General features: G+C 42.4%; 1 protein-coding gene across 1 annotated transcript in view; it reads right to left on the reverse strand.

The window, feature by feature from the left end:
• Positions 1-20,874, reverse strand: part of LOC138283590 (golgin subfamily A member 4-like) — a 182,872-nt gene that overhangs the window by 40,123 nt on the left and 121,875 nt on the right. The window contains exons 8-9 of the mRNA XM_069221529.1: positions 16,949-17,098; positions 14,588-14,836 (exon numbers count right to left, since the gene is read on the reverse strand). Coding sequence (XP_069077630.1) covers positions 14,588-14,836; positions 16,949-17,098 — 399 coding nt within the window. The remainder of the gene's footprint in view (positions 1-14,587; positions 14,837-16,948; positions 17,099-20,874) is intronic.

Raw genomic sequence — 20,874 nt, forward strand, 5'->3', positions numbered from 1 at the left:
AAAAACAGAGTCCAGCACACATCAACAACCTGGGAAACAGAGACAAAAAGTTAACGAGACCAGGCCAAGGATGAAAAGTCTAACAGGGAGGGTGTCCCCTTTCCAGCAATACCTCTCCCAAACAGATTCCTGATTGTGGATTGTGGCACACTGCAATCAGGAATCCCACCAGGTCCCACTAGGCTACCAGGTATGAGGCAAGGAGGGTCAGCCCTTCTGGGCAATTTTATATATCTTTATGTGTTTTTCCCCCAGGGGCACAATCACGCCCCCCCCCAGTGGATTATAATTAATAAAAAAAAGAAACTTAAGAAAAACCTTGAAATTGTCAGAGGGTCATCCCTCATATACACTCACCGAACCCCTGTGGAGCAAACATTTTTTAAGTGATGTGTGCTCTCCCTGGGGGCTGCAATTTTAATACAAGATGTGATAACAATCATTAGGCAAGATATAGGCCATCATTATGATATCGGCGGTATTCTAAGAATACCGCCGATGCCAAGGGTGCCAGAAGACCACCAGTCATGATATGGACACTGCAGGATTTCCGCCACAATAAGGTGGGAAATCCTGCAGTAGCCATGCTGGTGGATGGTGGTGCCCATGCGCTGCTACCACCAGCACTGCCTCGCCAGTAGGATGCCACCAGCCGCATTAAGGCCATTAGTACAGTCTGGCGGTGTCCTGCTTGTGGGGCGCTGCTGGTGGTGGCAGTGCCCCTTCCCGTTTCCTGCCAGACAACCTCCTGGCTGGACAAGGTAAGTCAGGCATCCGACTTGGAGGGGGGTGGCAGGGTGGGGGTGTTTTGTGTGAGTGTGTGGTGTCTGCCTGTGTGTATGCATGTGTGTGGGAATGTGAGTGTTGTGGTATGTGAGTGGTTGTATGCTCGTGTGTGAATGCGTATAGGAAAGTTGAAGTGAGTGTGTGTCTGCATGTCAGTGTGTATGCGTACCTTAATGGGTGTTTAAATGTCTGTGTGAACGCATGTATGAATGCATGGGAGTATGTCTGTATGAATGCGTGCCAGAATGCGTGTTGGTATGTTTGAGTGAATGCGTGCATGGAAATGTAGGTGAATGGGTGTATGTGTGCTGTGTGTGGGTGTCTGTGTACATGTATGCGAGAAGGGGGTGTGGGGTGAGGGGCGCTGTGACTGTAGATTAGGTGAGGGGAGGGGGGATGTGAGTGTTTGTGTGAGTGTGCGTGTATGGCTGTGGGGGTGGGGCAGTTGCGTGGTAGGTACGTGTCTACGTGTGCATGAATGGGTGTCATGTCTGCGAGTTTGTATGTGTGTATGGAGACATGGGGGTGTTTGTGAATGAATTGGATGTGTGTGTGTTTGAATGGTGGGGTGGGGTGAGTTTGGATAGGGGAGTGGGTGGGGATTAGGTGCTTGCTGGGGGTGTGGGGGAGCAACCTACCGGTGACAAGGAAGGAATTCCCTGTCACTGGTAGACCCTACCGCCATGGTTTTTGTGGCGTTGCTAACGCCAGGGAAATCATGGTCTTAAGCTGGCTCATAATGCCGCCAGCGTTTCTCTGTGGGCCTCTGGGTCAGAGATGAATATCGCCGGCCCGCCAGTTCATACGGCCATGGCGGTATGAGTGGTAATGCGGCGGTATACACCACCAGCCTGTTGGAGGTGATACTGCCACATTAATTCTGGCGGTCAAAAGATAGCCAGGTTCATAATGACCCCCATAGTGTTCTGCACACTTCTTCAACAACATGGGCATGATACAAGTTAGTAATTGAGTTTTCATACTGTCAAAGCAAAAGTAGAAGTGTCGGTGAATGAGTCACCCAGGACATTTGTTTGGCTTGTTACTTTAGGGAACTTAGGTAGTATTCCCCAGAATTTTTGCTTTAGTTTCAACCGTAGGTATGCTCGCTTATTTCAAGGAATAGGCCTATGAAGGAATACTTGGACACCGCCAGCTTGCACCCACAAGCTAGACAAAGTAGGATTTAGTGCAGTAAGTAAGCTGATGGCGCATGAAATACATGTTTTCTTGAGCTTCAAGTAGCTAGGGATAAAAGGCATTAGTATAGGTTAAATTGGCAATTAAACATAATCAGTCAGAACTCTGATGAGGACAGAGACATGAACGGGTTAAAAAAGCTTATGGTAAGTGTACTTTCCAAGGGATATTGCATAGGCAGAAGGCAGATAGTAAAGGTAATAAAGATACACATGCCATGACTTCATCTTCACTTATGGGTTCAAACCCATTAGTCCCTCACTAGCCCCGAAACTGAAGTACAATGGCAGGTATATGGGTCAATGCTTGACCTGCGTGGCATGTTCATCCTTCATCAGAACTCAGTAGGTGATGTTTAGTTTGCTGCACGATAAGGGCATTACAGTTTCAGCACTACACACAACGGTGTATGGGACATATGCTACGTTTTCACAGACTACCCTGTGTGTCAAACAACTGTTCTTCATAGTTTGTGACATTCTCTTTAGGGAACTTCGGTAAATTTTCCAACATATTTTCCTTCGTTTCAAAGATAGATATGCTCACTCAGTTCTAGGAATGATGCCTCGGGGGCATACTCGCACACCCCCTACTTGCATCCACAAACTGTAAGGAGTTGGATTTAGCACAGAGAGTGTGCTAAAGGTGCATGTAAGACATGCCTCCTGAGCCTTATGTGGCTGTCATGGGAGCCATTAGTAAAGGTTCACTAGGCAAGTGTACTGCAATGTTTTGAAAGGTGGAGGCAGTCACTTGATAGGTGGAAAAATGCAGTCAAATCTATTCTGTCCAACCAGTATAAGTGGTGGATTAACTTCAACAAATCAGTATCAGATTTTTATGTGTGGCGGTTAGATGGCCCTTACTAAGAACTCCTTACTTGTTTTTTAGTCATGGGTAGCTGTGGATTTTTGGCCCTAGCTCAGCCGGCACCTAGGCAAACCTGCAAATTTTTTAAAACTAGACAACCAGGGGAGTCCAAGGGTGCATAACTTGCATGGCTCTCACCAGGTTTCTTTACCCAGAATCCCCTACAAATCTCAAACTTTGCCTAAAAAACATATTTTTGTCATGCAAGGACTCTCGTTGACCCTAGTGTGATCCATTCCTATAGCAGGGACTAGGCCCAGGCATGCAAGTGAGGGAGCGTTTTTATCGGGGCGAGGGGGGAATGCTGGGTGATAGATGGTTTGTGGATCCCTACATATTCCTGTAGTTTACTTCACAGCAATGCAAAGAAAAATAGTGTTTTTATTCAATATTTCACCTTCGCAAGGTATTCTGGGCAAGAAAACTTTAGGGGATACACACAAGTGACACCTTCCTGGACTCCATTTGATGTCTACTTTGCAGAAATATCTCGATTTGATAGGTTTCCTTACATGGTTGCCGACTACAGGACTAATTAGTACACCTACCATTGTTATCGTTATCGCCACAATACATTTTGGGCCCTTCCCTGTCATGGGCACTTGGCACCCCCACACAAGTGAGGTAGCGTTTTTATTGGGAGATCTGGGAGAATGCTGAGTGGTATGCCATTTGTGCCGGCCCAGTAATCCCACAACTTTCTCCCACAGAAATACGTATAAAATGTGACATTTTAGCTAATTTTGAGGTTTGTAGGGTATTCTGGGTAAGAAAACGTTGGGGGATCCACACAAGTTACATCCTTCTGGACTCTCCTAGCTATCTAGTTTTCAGAAATGTCTGGGTTTGGTAGGTTTTTCCAGATGGCAGTCAAGCCTGGGACCAAAAATGCAGGTGAGCCCTCTATTGCAAAACCAGGTTGTTTTGTGATATATAATTTTAGGCCCATATTTATACTTTTTTAGTGCCGCATTTGCACCGCTTTTTGACGCAAAAACAGCGCAAACTTACAAAATACAATTGTATTTTGCAAGTTTACGCTGTTTCTGCGTCAAAAAATGACACAAATGCGGTGCTAAAAAAGTATAAATATGGGCTTTAATGTCTCCACAATACATTTTGGGTTGTTTTCTGTTGTAAGCACTATGTCTACCCACACAAGTGAGGTACAGTTTTTATCAGGAGACCTCGGGGAATGCTGGATGGAAGGGAGTTTATGGCTCTCTGCAGATTTCAGAACTTTCCATCACAGAAAGTTGAGGAAAATGTGTTTTTAAGTCAAAGTTTGAGGTTTGCAAGGGATTCTGGGTAGAAAAACTTGTCGAGAGCCATGCAAGTCAGCCAACCCCCGATACCCATAAGTGCCTAGTTTTCAAAAATGTACAAGTTGGCTAGGTTTCCCTAGGTGCTGGCTGAGCTAGGGTTCAAATTCTCAAGCTACCCACATTGGAAAACAAGGTCAGTTTTTGGTGGAAAAATGTGAAGCATCCATGTGGCCGTTTCCTGTCATGGGCACTAGATCTACCCACACAAATGAGGTATCATTTTTATTGGGAGACCTGGAGGGATGCTAGGTGAAAGGAAGCTTGTGGATGCCCACAGATACCAGAACCTTCCATCACACAAATGTGAGGAAAATGTGTTTTTTTTTAGTCAAAGTTTGACGTTTGCAAGGGATTCTGGTTAAAAAGCGCAGTGAGATCCACGCAAGTCAGCCTATCCTGGATGCCCCAAGGTGTCTATTTTTTTAAAATGTATAGGTTGGCTAGGTTTCCCTGGGTGCCGGCTGAACTAAAGTCCAAAATCTTGTGCTACCCACATTGGAATTTATTTATTTTTTTCTGGTAGAAAAATGTGATGCATCCATGTTGTGTTTTGGGCTGTTTGCTGCCGTGGGCACTAGGTCTGTCCACGCAAATGAGGTACCATTTTTAATGAGAGACCTGGGAGAACACGGAGTGGAAAGACGTTTGTGGCTCCCTGCAGATTGCAGAACTTTCCATTCCAGAAATGTGAGGAAATGTTTTTTTGTCAAAATTTGATGTTTGCAAGGGATTCTGGGTCATAAAAAAATGGTAAGAGCCATGTAAGTCAGTCATCCCTGGATGCCCCTAAGTGTCTGAGCTAGAGTCCAAAATCTTCAGCTACCCACTTTGGAAAAAAGGGTCAGTTTTTGTTGGAAAAATGCAATGAGTCGATGTTGCAAGTTGGACCATTTCCCGTCACGGGCACTAGGTCTACCCACACAAGTGTGCTACCAATTTATCAGAAGGATTGTGGGAGCTTGAAATAGGGTGATATTTGTTATTAACAAGTTTCCTTGATACCCATTTTGCACTCTGCCTATTTCGCTATAAGAATTGGTCTATACTAGGTACTCAATGAGAAGCCATTGTACGGTGCAGCTCAGTTGTTGGCTCTGCGTAAATTGGGTCCTTAGAGAACCTGCAGGCCTTATATCTCCCCAAAACTAGAATGGTCTAGCAGGCGTAATGGTATATTGATTTTGTCAATCGGCCATCATGACAAAAATTTACAGAGGAAAATGTTGTCAATAATGCCTGTTTGTTCCTACTCATTTTCAATATTTCTTTATTTCAACAGTTTTTTTTCTAAAGAAAAACTTAAGGGATTTATACATATGACCCCTTGCTAAATTTAGATTTTTCTACTTTCAGAAATATCTATAGCTTTTCTGGATCACCTATGGGTTTCACACTGGTTTCAAACACAAACTGGAAATAGGTTGAGAGCATAAAATATAGGGAAAATAGGCTACTTCTTTGAACACTGTCAACACTGTGGTACAAAATTAGGTTTTTGGATTCAGTTCTGCATGTTCCTGAAAGCAGGGAGGATGGTGGCTTTAGTACAGCAAAGCATTTGTGGGTGCCATTTCAGGGAAAAAAACAGACACTTTTAGCTAGAGCACTTTTTCCTTATTTATCTAAAAAAAAAAGAAATCAAAATGTTCAAATATTTGCCTAGTTTCTCAGGACCCTCTAGGGGAATTCAAAAATCCTCTGTACCTTTAAGGTCCCCAGGATGTTGGGAAAAAGGATGTAAATTTGGCATGGATACCTTATGTGGAAGAAAGTTAAGGAGCCTTAAGCACAAACTACTCTAAATTGCTAAAAAGAACAAGTGCTCAGCAAGGGTGGAGGCCCAGCAGCTAAGAGGTTAAAAATCAGTTTGTTTTTGTTAGGAATCAAATTGTTCTTGACGGTTTAGAAAAGGCATTGTTTTGGATGAACACTGCTAGACCGTAAATTGTACAACAACTTTTGTATGATACAAAATTCACTCATTCTTGTTTTTGCATCCATTAAATGAATAATTTACTATATTTTATGCTAAAATTTGGCAGATATTGCCAAGGTACTTGAGCAATATGAAATCAATATACTCAACCAGAACGTGATCCTCCCATGTCACACTGTTCTTGGTGCAGTTCTTTTTGGATTGAAATCCATCTTGCAGCAACAGTACTGTTTGTCGGAAGTGTCTCTTAATAAGGAGGCAATAGATAAAATAATCTGCCTGAATTTGGATTCCTCTCTTTCCGACCTCTTTAAAAATCATATTTTCTTTAGTTTGAAGCTGTGAAAAGAAAATACAGATAATTAGATTCAATTGCATAACTTGATTTTGGGCTGATAAATAAGGCACCAACATGCCAAGGCATACCGTGAACGTGCCTGTGTACATACTACCTTAATTGTGTCTGAGTAAATGTGAAATGGGTGTTCGCAAGAAAGAGACAATGATATAATTCTACGACAAGGGTGACCACATGTTCTGGTTTATCTGGACTGAACCAGTTGTCATTCCTGCTTCCTGGAGTCCTGAGAGAGACTGCCAGGATGCATCATTGCATTCATTTTAGCTCTGGCCTGTTATTGCAGATATCCTGCAAATGTCTGCCCAATGTCTGCCCTGGGAAGTACTAGCCTGACCCTGTCCAAAATCCACAGAAGGGCCTCTGTAAGACCAACACAGGACTAAGGGTTGGAAGGAACCCAGACAGACTGGCCAGGTTTTGAAACAAAAAAACCTGAGCATTCCACAAACAGAGAAGCAGGACTACAATTTTGCATCGACCTGAGATACAGAATGACTTAAATGACAACCCTGACCAGCACAGAAGCACAGACAATTAGGCACCACAGGAACTAAATGCAACTTTTACACACTGAGTTAGACCTGGCATCCTTGCCATGATTTCCTCCTAACTTTTTGCCTTCAGATCTCCTCTTTTTGCTGACTTCGTTTTTGCTGGCATTGGGACTCTTTACACTTTACCACTGCTCACCAGGAGAATAGTGTTTGTTCTCCCTCTCTGAAACATGGTAACATTGGCACATACTGAATTGGCAAATTTAAATTACTTGCAAGTCCCTAGAAAAGTGGCACAGCATGTGTCCAGGGCCTGTAAATTAAATGCTACTAGTGGGCGTGCGTCACTCAATGTGTCAACCACTTAAGTTCCCGCTTACACATGTCGCAGACCTACCATTGCAGAGCCTGTGTGTGCTGTTTTAAACTGTCATTTAGACCTGGCTAAATAAACCTTTGCCAGCCCCCCAAATTCATTTTTAATGCACATAATTCATCCGTAGGGTAGGCCCTGAACAGCCCAGAGGGCAGGGTGCAATGTATTTAAAACGTAAGCCATGTACTTTTAAGTTATACATGTCCTGGTAGTGAAAAACTCTTAAATTTGTTCTTCACTACTACAAGGACTATCTCTCCCATATGATAACATTGTAGTTGCCCTATTGGATTTTACTATTGTAATTTCCAAAGTGGAACATTTCATGTTTGGTGCCTCTGGATTCCTAATTTAAAATCGTAACTTATGGTGAAGTTGGATTTTAAATTACAATTCTGAAAATACCACTTTTAGAAAGTTGTCATTTTCTTGCCTAAGCCATTCGGTACCTGCAGCCTGTCTCTGGGTCACATGTCTAGATGTAGGTGACTGTTCAACTTTGTGTATTCCTCCCAGACAGCCTCACACAGTGGGAGCTTGGGTGTAACTGGATGGACCATCACTGGTGGGATGGGAGGGATGAGCTGGGCACAGCCGAATTTATACTATATATAGACTATGTCTTGCCTCCACACAAAGGGCTGCATACCCCCTGTAGTTAGTTTGAGCTAGGAAGGGCATTTACGTACTTCAAAGGCATGTCTCTATAAGTTTCTCCACACTTTAAAGGTACAACTGTGTATAAAACAGGGACGTCAGACACCTTCTCTTTAGTACAATTCTGGACCTGTGAAGAATGATTACTGTGCTGCTACAAGGACTTCCACTCTGCTGAACTGCTGCTCTAAATGAAGTGCGGCCCTGCTGTGTTGACCTGATGCCTGCTGCTCTCCTGTATGGGGAGGAAGAACTGCATCTGCAACTTCATCTTGAACCCAGGGCCCCTGAGTGTCTCAAAAGCTAGTTTGCTGGCCTCATGATATGAGCCTCAGGGACATAAAATACTCCCCAGCCAGCTCCTGGACCCAGCTGCCACAAGTTCCTAACTGCCAAGTGGTGCCTCTCAGGTCCTGGACCCTTGGTGTGGCTCACGGACTCTTTGAATGAACTTTTTTTTTCTCTTAACAACCATGAATGGGCGCTTTCGCACTGCACTATATTGCAGTTTATTCTTTAAAAATGCATAACTCAGATTCTACTGATTGTTTTTTTTTACGGTTTGGTCTTGTTTTATTAAATTACGCTCAACTTTTCTAACCTGTTTTAGGATCTATTTGTGTGTTGTTTCACTGTTTTACTGTTTGAAGTGTTGCAGAAAAACTTTACACATTGCTCTAAGTTAAGTCTGGCTACTCTGTGTCAAGCTACATGGAGGTTAATTTGGGCTTTGCTTGTGACTTAACTGACTAGGATTGTGCTTGCTGCTTGACCAGGGCTCATACCCCAGTCAACCTGTAACTCAATTTCTAACACACTGCATTAACATAATTGTTTTTCTTCTACGGGCTGTTATCTAAAACTGCACTGGAACACAGCAATATGTGCCTGCCATTGTTTTAAGCTCACTCTACAGGGCGTATGCTAAATGATTTAAATGTGCCTGGACAATTGGGAAAAACAGGTCTTCCTCACAAATCCAGGGTGGCTGGTCACCCTACACTCACATCATCTGCCCAGTGCCCACGTTTCACACATGGCAGGCTGCAAGTAAGGGTCAGAACACACAATGCCTCCATTCCCCTCTGTTGGCCACTTAGGCTGTAGACATCATTTAAGGATTGCAGCCGCAGGCCCCCTACTTGCTCCTTGCAACCATGTTTGCCCTTGGACTCCTGCCTCAGAAGCTACAAGACAACCCTTTGATCATAAGTGCTCATGCATAGACCCTCCTCTTGGATCTCACAACTCTATTGTTTAGATTGCAACTGTCACCTGCAGAGTGGTTGTGGTTGGGACTTTCCTGTTAATGCTGATCTTGCACTTAGGGCTTGTTTTGTTTCTGTTATCTTTGCCCTGAGGTGCTCAGGTAAATGGACCTCAGCTGCTCAAGAGAGAAGGCTGATGGGTCGGAGTTGTATTTTCTGCCGTTTCCAAAGGCAAGGATGTTGGCTCAGCTAAACAGATGTCAAAATCATTGCCAAGACAAAATGACGCTCGAACTTAAAAGTCAACATATGAAGTATCTATTCATTTCCAGGATTTGAAAATTCTTTCAGTGTGGTCTGGCAAAGAAATGTTAGAAGTTTTGCAACCAATGTTTGAGTACTGTAAATGACATTCAGAAGAATTTTCCAGTTCCCGTTGACATACTTTTTCATAGAGTAGCTTGTACATGAAATAGTGTGGCTGTTCAATGCATAATGTGACTTTTATGTCATTAAACTACTATCACATCGCCTGTTGACTGAGGCTGGTGTGGCGTCGACAGTCAAATCTGCCTCTTAAGCCACTCTGCTTACGGCTGGGACAGAGAATAGACATTAAATATCAAAAGCAAATCAATATATCCCATAATTCAACGCAGTGTTAACCAAAACAGTCAGACCTGGTTGGCTGGTGTCACACATGGTAAGAGGTCACTTACCAGCTATGCTTCGATACCTGGTCAAAAAAGGAACAACTTATTTTTCACCATATGATATCCATTTAAGATAAAGTATCACTGTGGTTGGAGTTCTTTAAAGTGCAAAATCTCTGCCCATAAACTACAGGGGGCAAGTTAGAATATTTAGCATGGCCTACTCTACATTTAATTTGTTGAGTTAAGCAAAACTAATGCTTTTGACTATAATGTAATAGACATTGTCACTGAGAAAACACTGATCAAAATCTTGAGCGTTCACTTAAAAATATAATTCATCCTAGCACTGTAGTATTGATTCAATTGAATTGGACTAACATGTCAGACTGCAATAGTCTCAGTGAAAAATTGTTTTTTTCTTAGATACTACATTTAGCAAAAACAAACAAAATATTACAATCAGCAATATGTGAAGTGCCACTAGGGAATTTCCTTGGCGTCCGTGCTTTGTAGGGTTAATCCAATAGTTCCTTTTATTGTAAGGAACGTGAGTTGTACACATGCATGACAAAGTAAGGTGGGCTTGAGTGTGCTTACCCTTTACAAGCAACCTGGCCCATTTGCTTCGGCAAAGCCCTGAAGAAAACACTGGACCCATTTTGAGAAAATAACTCTGTGCATGTCCCGTATTATAACAAGGATGGTCTTTCATATTCCTTAGGCAACTGTCATTTTATCCAAAGATGTCACATTCTTTTTTTTCTTTACAGTCGCTGCAGTATATCCTACAGCTACACCACCTTCCATGTATTTATGCCCCATATCTTAAAAAGTTGCCAAGTTGCCATTGAGCACTAACAATGTCATGGCACATCACAGCACCACCCTAAATAACATACAGCAGTGGTGCCCAACCTGTGGTCCGGGGTCCCCTGGGGGTCCGCGAAGCCTCCTCAGAGGGTCCGCGACTGCTTAGAAAATTAAATGATATTAACAGATTAGGCCCCTAGTTATCAGTAATGACTCAGTGGGGGATCCTCGAATTTCAATAATGATTCAGTGGGGGTACCAGGGTTCCAGTAATTATAAAGAGGGGATCCACAGAAGTCAAAAGGTTGGGAACCACTGACACACAGTGTTAGTCGAAGTCAAATGGTACTGTTTTTGATTAAATAATTAATTTTAAAAGTGCATAGTTAAAACATACAGTAAGATTAATTTCACATTACAAGTGCATACTAGGTCGACTATGAAGAGCAATTTTTAAAAGGATCACACAGCAATTCAAATAGACTGGTCTTTCAATGTCAGAAGAAAAACAAGGGCCGGGATACCAAAGCTGAAACTATGAGTCATAAATAGGTCATAACTAACCTACATTTTTCTGATCTAGTACTTTTTTTCCTCTTTTGTTCATCTTGTGTTTTTTTCAAACTTTTAGCAATGTCACTTCCTTTGAAGTCTTCGGGCTAAAGTTCTGTGGCATCCTTCCTGTGAAGTCATTGGCCTTGGGTCAAAGGCCATGTGATGTCATTCCTGCTATGCCTGTGATTTTTGTGAATTGATGTCCATTACTCGAGCCCTGTCTGCGGACCTGCATTATGCGCTTTTACCTCTGGCGCTGGTCCTGCATTTGAGTACCCATATCATACCCATATGCAATAACTCTGTGCATTTCCCGTATCATAACCAGGATTGTCTTTTATATTCCTTAAGCAACTGTCATTTTATCCAAAGATGTCACATTCTTTTTTTTTCTTTACAGTCTCTGGAGTATATTCTACAGCTACACCACCTTCCATGTATTTATGCCCCATATCTTAAAAAGTTGCCAAGTTGACATTGAACACTAACAATGTCATGGCACATCACAGCACCACCCTAAATAACATACAGCAGTGGTGCCCAACCTGTGGTCCGGGGCCCTCGGGGGGTTTGCGAAGACTCCTCAGAGGGTCCTCGACTGCTTGGAAAATTAAATGATATTAACAGATTAGGCCCCCAGTTATCAGTAAGGACTCAGTGGGGGATCCTCAAATTCCAATAATGATTCAGTGGGGGTACCAGGGTTCCAGTAATTATAAAGTGGGAGTCCACAGAAGTCAAAAGGTTGGGAACCACTGACATACAGTGTTAGCCGAAGTCAAATGGTACTTTTTTTGATTAAATAATTAATTTTAAAAGTGCATAGTTAAAAAATACAGTAAGATTAGTTTCACATTACAAGTGCATACTAGGTTGACCACGAAAAGCAATTTTAAAAAGGATCACACAGCAATTCAAATTGACTGGTCTTTCAATGTCAGAAGAAAAACAAGGGCCGGGATACACAAGCTGAAGCTATGAGTCATAAATAGGTCCTAACTAAACTACATTTTGTTAATCTTGTATTTTTTTCAAACTTTTAGCAGGTATTTCACCCCCATTCACAGATCTGGGTTTAATCCATTGTTATTTTGCTCGCCACGTCACCCCAGTTTGGACCCAGCCATATGCAAATCAGTCTTGACCATGTTCCCCATGGGAACAGTCCAGTCTGAACTGCTAGGCCAGGTCCTCCCTGGACAGGAAACAAGCATCCTGGGACTGGTTTCAGGGTATCACCCTTCATCAGCCAGGCTAGCTTGATTCCAGTGGCGCAGCGAGCAAGGGACCCAAGTCTGGGCATACCCTTGCCACTTAGGGCAAACAAAGCAACATCCAGACATGTGTCCCTTGCTCACCCATGAGGAGCAGGGTCAAGACTGATTTGCATATGGCTGGGTCCAAACTGGGGTGGCATGGTGAGCAAAATAACGATGGATTAAACCCAGATATGTGTCTGGGGGTGAGTGTTTGCATTGTTCAGCACCCCGTCTATCATCCTTTTGTGTTGCCTGCATTTGAGTACCCATATGATTAGGGTGATCAGACGTCCTGGATTTGTTGGGACAGTCCAGGTGTTTCACCAGCTGTCTCGGAAATTTAGCTCATGTCTCGGTTTTTAGAGATACTTAACTGAAAACAGTGGAAGGAGCGTTTTATGTTTTCCAAAGCAGTGAAAGTTATCAGCAGTTATAGGAAAACAATTTAATTGAAATGCAATTTTTAAAGCCAGTATCATGACTGTAATTTATGTTCCTGAGGACTTTTCTATAACTCTCTCCTGATGAGAGCTGTTATTCTATAGCTTGGTTAAAGTAAAATTGTAGTCCTTCTTCTATATTTATGAATTGTCACGGTTTTTTACTTTAAAAATCTGGCCACCCTAGGGACACCTGCGCGGACAAAATACATATTCCAAAACCCAGGGCTTTTTCAGCATGCCCAAATTCCCTTTGTCAACTTGTGCAAACAAAAATCAACTTTTCCCTATTTATGGATGCTGAGGTGGGATTTTTTTATTCAGTTGCCTTTCCCCTAAACGTGTACAACTTTGCAGCCATTCCTATGTAGACAGTACGTACTCTTGTGCACTTAAATCCCTATGAAAATAATGTTATGAGATGCTCATTCTAATTTATTGCAAATACTGGCCAATTTCTCACTGCGGTTTAAAAAATCCCCAGGGTGCATATATAGGATTCTATGAAGCATGTTTCCAATAGATATTAAACTCTTTCCTTCCTTATCCACCGCAGGCTTAATAGGCATTTAGATTTATGTTCTAACAGCGCTATATTATTATTAAGGATTTTGCGGGACACGCAGTTCTTGGGCTGTATTCCCAAACCTTATGGGAATGCTAGCGTAAGCAAGTTGTTATAAATAATGCTATGTTGTTAATGTTATATTTTCCTTGCCAATTGCTGCTATTCTGTTTCTTTATTGTTTTCCATTGGTAGGACCGGTTTAGTCCGGTCAAAGTTCTACCTAAATTAACTATTTCTGTACTCATTAAGGGTTAGTTTGCTGGGAACGCATGTCAAGAAATGGCTCAGTACATAGAGTGTGCGATCTAAATTATCTTAACATAAAAATGTAGGTAAGTAGGTAGAGCGTGAGATGTTAATTATCATAAAATAAAAATCTCCTGTGACACTTTTGCCACATGTTATTATATATGTGCCAAGACTGAATGAGAAAGTTTTTAATGATACAAAGAACTTTTATATTCAAAATGCGACAAGCGTAAAATGCACACACTGATGATCATGAAATGTCCACAGCTTTGAGATTCAGGAGCACAAACTAAGATGGTATTCCACAGAAGCAGGACCTCTGTTCAATTGCCTGTGTATTGAATAAGAAGGGTACCCCAGAGTGTACTATACTACTGCACAACAGGCATGTTATAAGTTTTTGTGTGGACAGGGGGCAAAACTTTCCCCTCTTTGGTTTCTGATCCATTTAGATGTATATTGGTGAAAGAGAAAAAAACTGTTTTTTTCACCACCTAGTAGTATTGTTGAATTAAATGTACCAAGAAGAAACAGGTCAGTTCTACTATGGTATTATTTTAAAACATGGTTTAAGAGGACACTGGGGAACTTAAATGTGCTGGGTCCTGGACAAAGAGCCCCAGAAACCCTCCCAGGTGATGACCCTGCTCTGCAGGCAAGAGAAAATACTGCAAATGAGTAAGCAAAGCCTATACCGGCTCGAGGTTCCTCAGACAAATGTACAATATAGATAAAAGAGCCATTAACGGTGAGTTGGTGAGGAGATTTTGATTTGATCCTACCTAGAGGAAACCTCTCAAATGCATAAACTTTGAAAAATAAATATAGACCGTTTACCACTTCTTCCGTTTCAGCTCGTAGTTCCATCTTTAACCGTGGCTCAATAGCCGTGGGCTCTGCCAACAACGCCTCTGTAGGGTTTCCCTTTGATGAAGACGGCTTTTGATATTTTTGCAGAAATTCCGCCACCATACGTATTTGCTTTTCCTCTGTTCTTTGGGACACTGCCCGTGCCACCTCTTCTGCTGTGGTGCACTGCGGCAAATTATTTGTATTCTTTAGCGCATCTTCTGGTAAACCATGACACTTGACAACAACAAACAAATACATGGGAAATTATTAAAATATAGTATAATATTCGTTACTACTAATAAAGTGCATCAGGTACAACCTGCATCCAAGATATTTCCACTATGTTGCACTATAGTTTTACTATCAGCTAGTTAAATGTATTAATTAAGATGAGATGGAGGCAAGATGGAGCGATTCGTATTCTAATTATAGCGTGTGAATTTCATGTCTCACTACAGGACGCTACAACTCGAAAAACTCACTATTTGCAATCTGCTACTTATTTGAATGGACTTTAAATCTGGCATTTATGAAAGGAGAATGAGTTGTGCACGAGTCACTCACTATAAGCTACGAACTCAGATCCTGATTCACAAACATTTTCTGTGCAGGCAAATGTTAGTTAAGCGTGCAATAAAAAAGAGACACCTAATTGCGATTCAGAGATTCAGGATGAGCACAGAGCTTCAGAAATCTGAATCACACTCATTTCAGTGGACAATCTTACAGTACTGCAGCTTGGCCATTCCAATATATCTACGACTAGGCAAGGGAAGGGGTGTTCTAGGAGTTGCAACCAGCCAACAGTTAATAAACACCCACAGATTTCGGAATTAGTAGGCGTTCACACTTTCTCTGCAGGTTGATTCCTAACTTGAAACATTACTAATGCATAAAGCAGAGGCAATGCTTTCCGTAGGGAAGTAAAAGAAAGGGAACAACTGAACTTTGTGGGCACAGGGTGCTCTAAAATTTTAGACACTGCAAAATTCTGCCTCAACCAGGAAGCCCACATTCATTAGATCAGACAAGCTGTTAAAACTCAATTTCAGGAAGCAATGAGTCCCCACGTTAAGGCAGCTCCCAATACATCCAAGTTAGAAAAAATACAATCAATTTAATAAATGGGCCCACTCAATAACTGAGTTCTAAATCAATGGAAAGTTGAAGGGTTTTATTGCAGAATTAAAAAAAGAAACATTACAGAATCAATACAATGAAAGCTTTCAGTGAAAGGTTAATGTAGAGAAATGCACAGAAATCAGAAACTTTCTGAAGTCCTAAGGGGGCAGCAAAAAAAGGAGATTATTGGATGGCATCCCATGAAGAAACAGGAAAGTCTTCCGCCTCACCCCCAACATGAAGGCTTTCTATAGATTATTTTCACATATGAAATTACAGGATCAGCAGATTCACTGTGATGTGAGCAATTGTAGCATTTCATAAGCAACCCAGAGCACATGAAAAATATACGTTTTGCTTTATCACTCAAGCACTATTCCTCTACATGAATATTTATCCAGCACCCTCTATACTAGTGTTTCCCTGAGATGCTGTTACAAAACTAGATACAAGAACAATAATGTGTTATTGGAATGTGTCACCACATTTAACCAGATGAAGGACCTCAGAAATCTTTCAAGCCGTGACTGAAAGTTCAAGAAAAGAATAACAATAGTAGTGGAAATAAATAGATCTCAGATTGACTGTGTTGCAGAGTTAACAAGAAGAGAAGTTGGAAGGGTGGAAGAAAGGTGACTAACAAGTTCAGTGTCAAAGTGGTACACCTAGAAGTGTTCAAACTCTCTGATCATTTTTCTCAATTAGAAAACATCAATTAGTAAGGTACAACTGACTACGGTAGCCCAGCATGAACTCGTTGATTCACAGTGCTTCCAGGTTTCTTATGCTAAACTTGTTTATGAGAAAAGAGGATCAGAGGTTGAAAAGATCAATTTGTTCTTAAATAGCAGTGTCTTACTTTACACAGCTCCTATCACATATAAACAACTTTATACCAAGGATGTAAAGATAAAGAACAGCACTTAATTGTACACATAGTGCCACTGATGTGATTAGATAAAGCAATACCAGTATGTTGAAAGGGGAACCACCACCTCAACTGGCTACAACTATTCGCAAAATATTTCCAAAATAACAGCAGGGTTTTGTGATCTGTACCAAAGGGTGAAGATTCTATTCAGACCATCATTTAGAGAAATCAAGAACAGAATAACATTTGATAGAAGTCGCTTTGATGAATGCCATTCTTTACTTAATTAAAGTTACCATCAATAACACAATAGTGGGAAAAAAATATTAAATGTAAATATTTTACCAAATTACCTGTAGTTTGCTGTAGATATCCATTATCCTGAAAGCACGAATATGCTTCAGATGTTCTTGCTTCACTAATTTGAATGCCTCAACTTGTACAATTTCATCTCTCTGATCTTTATTTTCTTCAATCAACACTTTTTCAAAAGGCACTTGTTCCTGTCAATAAACAAGAGACTGTTAAAATCCCACAAGCCTAACATTGTATTACATTTACGGAGGTTAAGAAAAAGTTAGAAATTATCATGGACACTAAGCTAAAAGTGATTCAATCACCATTTCTAGCACCTTGCTGGACATCGATAGAGAGTGGCTGACCAAGAAAATATGCTGAATTATTAATTTGTAAATACAACTCAGTAATTCTTCCAGTAGATGTTGTACCAGTATTAAGTCTAAATATTGACTAAAACATTTTGAACTTGGGAAAGATAGGGTCAAAAATAAAAAATAACAAAAAGCGTTACCTAAACAAAAGTGTAATTATCATTTCTAATATTTAATTAGCAGTATGGAGGTGTTTTTGTGTATAATGTGAGGCATTACCCCTAAACAGTTTATGCCATGTTAGTTGAACATGTACTATTTAGAATACTTTTCGGAAATAGAAAAAGAATACATGAAACTATGTTGAGATGAGCTGAAAAAATCCACAAGTGGGTTAAACATTTCTTTGTGAGCGGGGAATGAATTTCTCTCACATCATATTTCTGTAGTGTATTGATTTTTTTGCTTCAGCACATAGCAATTACCTTTGTGCAATGAGGGACTCCTGTAAAATAGTATGTGATCAAGGATGTTGCCTTGCCTTCAGAAGGGCCACATAAAATGTATTCTTCGTTGCTGAAAGTGACTACTATGATTAGGCTGAGAAGAACTGAAAGTGGCATCAGCAACTGATTATATTAGAAAGAGCTGGTCTTTGGTAGGATAGTTGCCTACCAGCCACTGACAGTTCATTTAAAATGGTCCCTTCACACCACCCTGTGCGACATTATTGACATCAGTATATTTCCTCTGCATGACAAAGGCAGGGTGGGCCTGGACCGTGAATGGAATGTATGATGGAACAACAATATTTTGTTGTAAAAGCATGCTTAGTGAAGGCATGTCTGGGAACGGCATGAGTGGTTCTAGCATGCCACCCTCCACCCGCCCTGAGGGCCAAAAGTACCCCACCCCTAACACTAAAACTACCCTGAACCCCCTACCGCCCCTAAAAATGAAACTACCGACCCCCACCCTGCTCCTAAAAACAAAACTACCCCGATCCCCCCACCCTGCCCCTCAAAAAAATACCACAACCCCCCACCACTGTCCCTAAAAACAAAACTACCCTGCCCCCCATCACTGCCCCTAAAAACAAAACTACCCTGACCCCACCACATCCGTCACTAAAAAAAAACTACCCTGATATCCCCACCCACCCTGAGCCCTAAAACCTTCCCCAACCCACCCCCTCCTCTAAAAACAACCAACCTCCCATCCTGCCACTGAAAACCAAACTACCCAACCCCCTAAAAACAAAACTACCTGACTCCCACCCCTAAAAACAAAACTACCCCTACCCCCTAAAAACAAAACTACCCGATACCCCTCACCCACCCCTAGCCCTAAAACATTCCCCGACCCCCCAAACCCGACCTAAAAACAACTGACCCCCACCTCTAAAAACCAAACTACCCCACCTCCGACCCCAAAAACAAAACTACCCTGACCACCCACTCCAAGCCCTTAATCCTCCCCCCTAAAAACTACCCCCAACCCTGCCTCAACCACACTTACTTGACCAAACTACCCCCACCCGCCCCTAAAAACAAAGCTACACCTAACTCATCCCAAAAATAAAACTACAGCACTCCCTAACCCACCCCTAAAAACAAAACTATCCAGACCCCCCCACCCTGCACCTAAAAAACAAACTACCCAGACCTGCCTACCCCTGCCCCTAAAAACAAAACTATCCAACCTCCCACCCGCCCCTAAAAACAAAACTACCCTGACCCTCAACCCCACCCCTAAAAACCAATCCCTCACCCCCCCACTAAAAACAAAACCACTCCGAACCCAAAAACAAACGTACCCCGACCCCCACCCCTAAAAACAGAAGTACCCTGATTCCCCCACCCATAAAACAGAACTACCCTGTTGGAAATGGGGTCTTTGGTGGATGCATCGATTCACTCACTAGCGGGACCTTGCATCGTTTCTCCTTTCGTCGGGTCGGGCGCATCGTTTCTTCTCTCTGCAGGAGAGCGATGCATCGATCAGGTCAGCACTCTCGGGTCCGGGCAGGCCTTGCGTTGTTTTTACACACCCAGCGGTACTTGTGTCGAAAATACAGCTGTACGATGCTCCGAAAACCATGCAGAGCGTGTTGTGATCTCACCAGCCTCGTCAGCGATGCTGCGCGTCGTTTCTCCAGTTCCGTGCGTCGATTCTTTGGTCATGTTGCAGGCGAGAGTCAATTTCCAGCCACGAAGCTGCCGGCGCAACGATTTTTCAGCCGCAGATCGGAGTCGCATCGATCTTTTCCCCGCACGGCATTCTGTGCGTGGATTTCTTCCTCTTAGGCTGACAGCTTTTCCTTTCAGGGTCCCAGGAACTGGATGGGCACCACAGGGTAGAGTAGGAGTCTCTCCAGAGACTCCAGGTGCTGGCAAAGAGAAGTCTTTGCTGTCCCTGCGACTTCAAACAACAGGAGGCAAGCTCTAAATCAAGCCCTTGGAGATCTTCACAAGATGGAAGGCACACAAAGTCCAGTCTTTGCCCTCTTACTCTGGCAGAAGCAGCAACTGCAGGGTAGCTCCACAAAGCACAGACAGGGCAGCTCTTCTTCCTCAGCTCCTCTCCAGGCAGAGGTTCCTCTTGGTTTCCAGAAGTGTTCTAAAGTCTGTAGTTTTGGGTTCCCTTCTTATACCCAATTTCTTATTTGAAGTAGGCCTACTTCAAAGCAAAGTCTCTCTTGAATGTGAAATCCTGCCTTGCCCAGGCCAGGCCCCAGACACTCACCAGGGGGTTGGAGACTGCATTTTCTGAGGACAGGCACAGCCCTTTCAGGTGTAAGTGACCACTCCTCCCCTCCTTCCTAACACAGATGGCTCATCAGAAAATGCAGACTACGCCCCAGCTCCCTTTGTGTCTCTGTCTAGTATAAGGTGCAACCAGCCCAACTGTCAAACTGACCCAGACAGGGACTCCACAAACAGGCAGAGTCACATAAATGGTATAGGCAAGAAAATGCTCACTTTCTAAAAGTGGCATTTTCAAACACACAATCTCAAAATCAACTTTACTAAAATATGTATTTTTAAATTGTGAGCTCAGAGACCCCAAACTCCAGATGTTCATCCACTTCCAAACGGAATCTACACTTTAATCAGATTTAAAGGTAGCTCCCATGTTAACCTATGAGAGGGACAGGCCTTGCAACAGTGAAAAACTAATTTAGTAATATTTTATTGGTAGGACATATAAAACACATTACTATATGTTCTACCTTAACCATGCACTGCACCCTGCCCTTGGAGCTACCTAGGGCCTACCTTAGGGGTGTCTGACATGTAAGAAAAGGGAAGGTTTAGGCCTTCCAGGTGGGAACACTTGCCAAGTCGAATTTACAGTTAAAGCTGCACACACAGACACTGCAATGGCAGGTCTGAGACATTATTACAGAGCTTCTTATGTGGGCGGCAACCAGTGCTGTAGGCCCACTAGTAGATTTTGATTTACAGGCTCTGGGCACCTCTCGTGCACCATACTAGGGACCTACTAATGAATCAAATATGCCAATCATGGATAAGCCAATTACACACACATTTTGTAAAGGAACACTTGCACTTTAGCACTGGTTAGCAGTGGTAAAGTGCCCAGAGTAACAGAAACAGCAAAGTCAGAGTCCAGCACACATCAAAAACCTGGGAAACAGAGGCAAA

Source organism: Pleurodeles waltl, chromosome 3_1 (assembly GCF_031143425.1).
Source record: "Pleurodeles waltl isolate 20211129_DDA chromosome 3_1, aPleWal1.hap1.20221129, whole genome shotgun sequence".
Taxonomy (NCBI): domain Eukaryota; kingdom Metazoa; phylum Chordata; class Amphibia; order Caudata; family Salamandridae; genus Pleurodeles; species Pleurodeles waltl.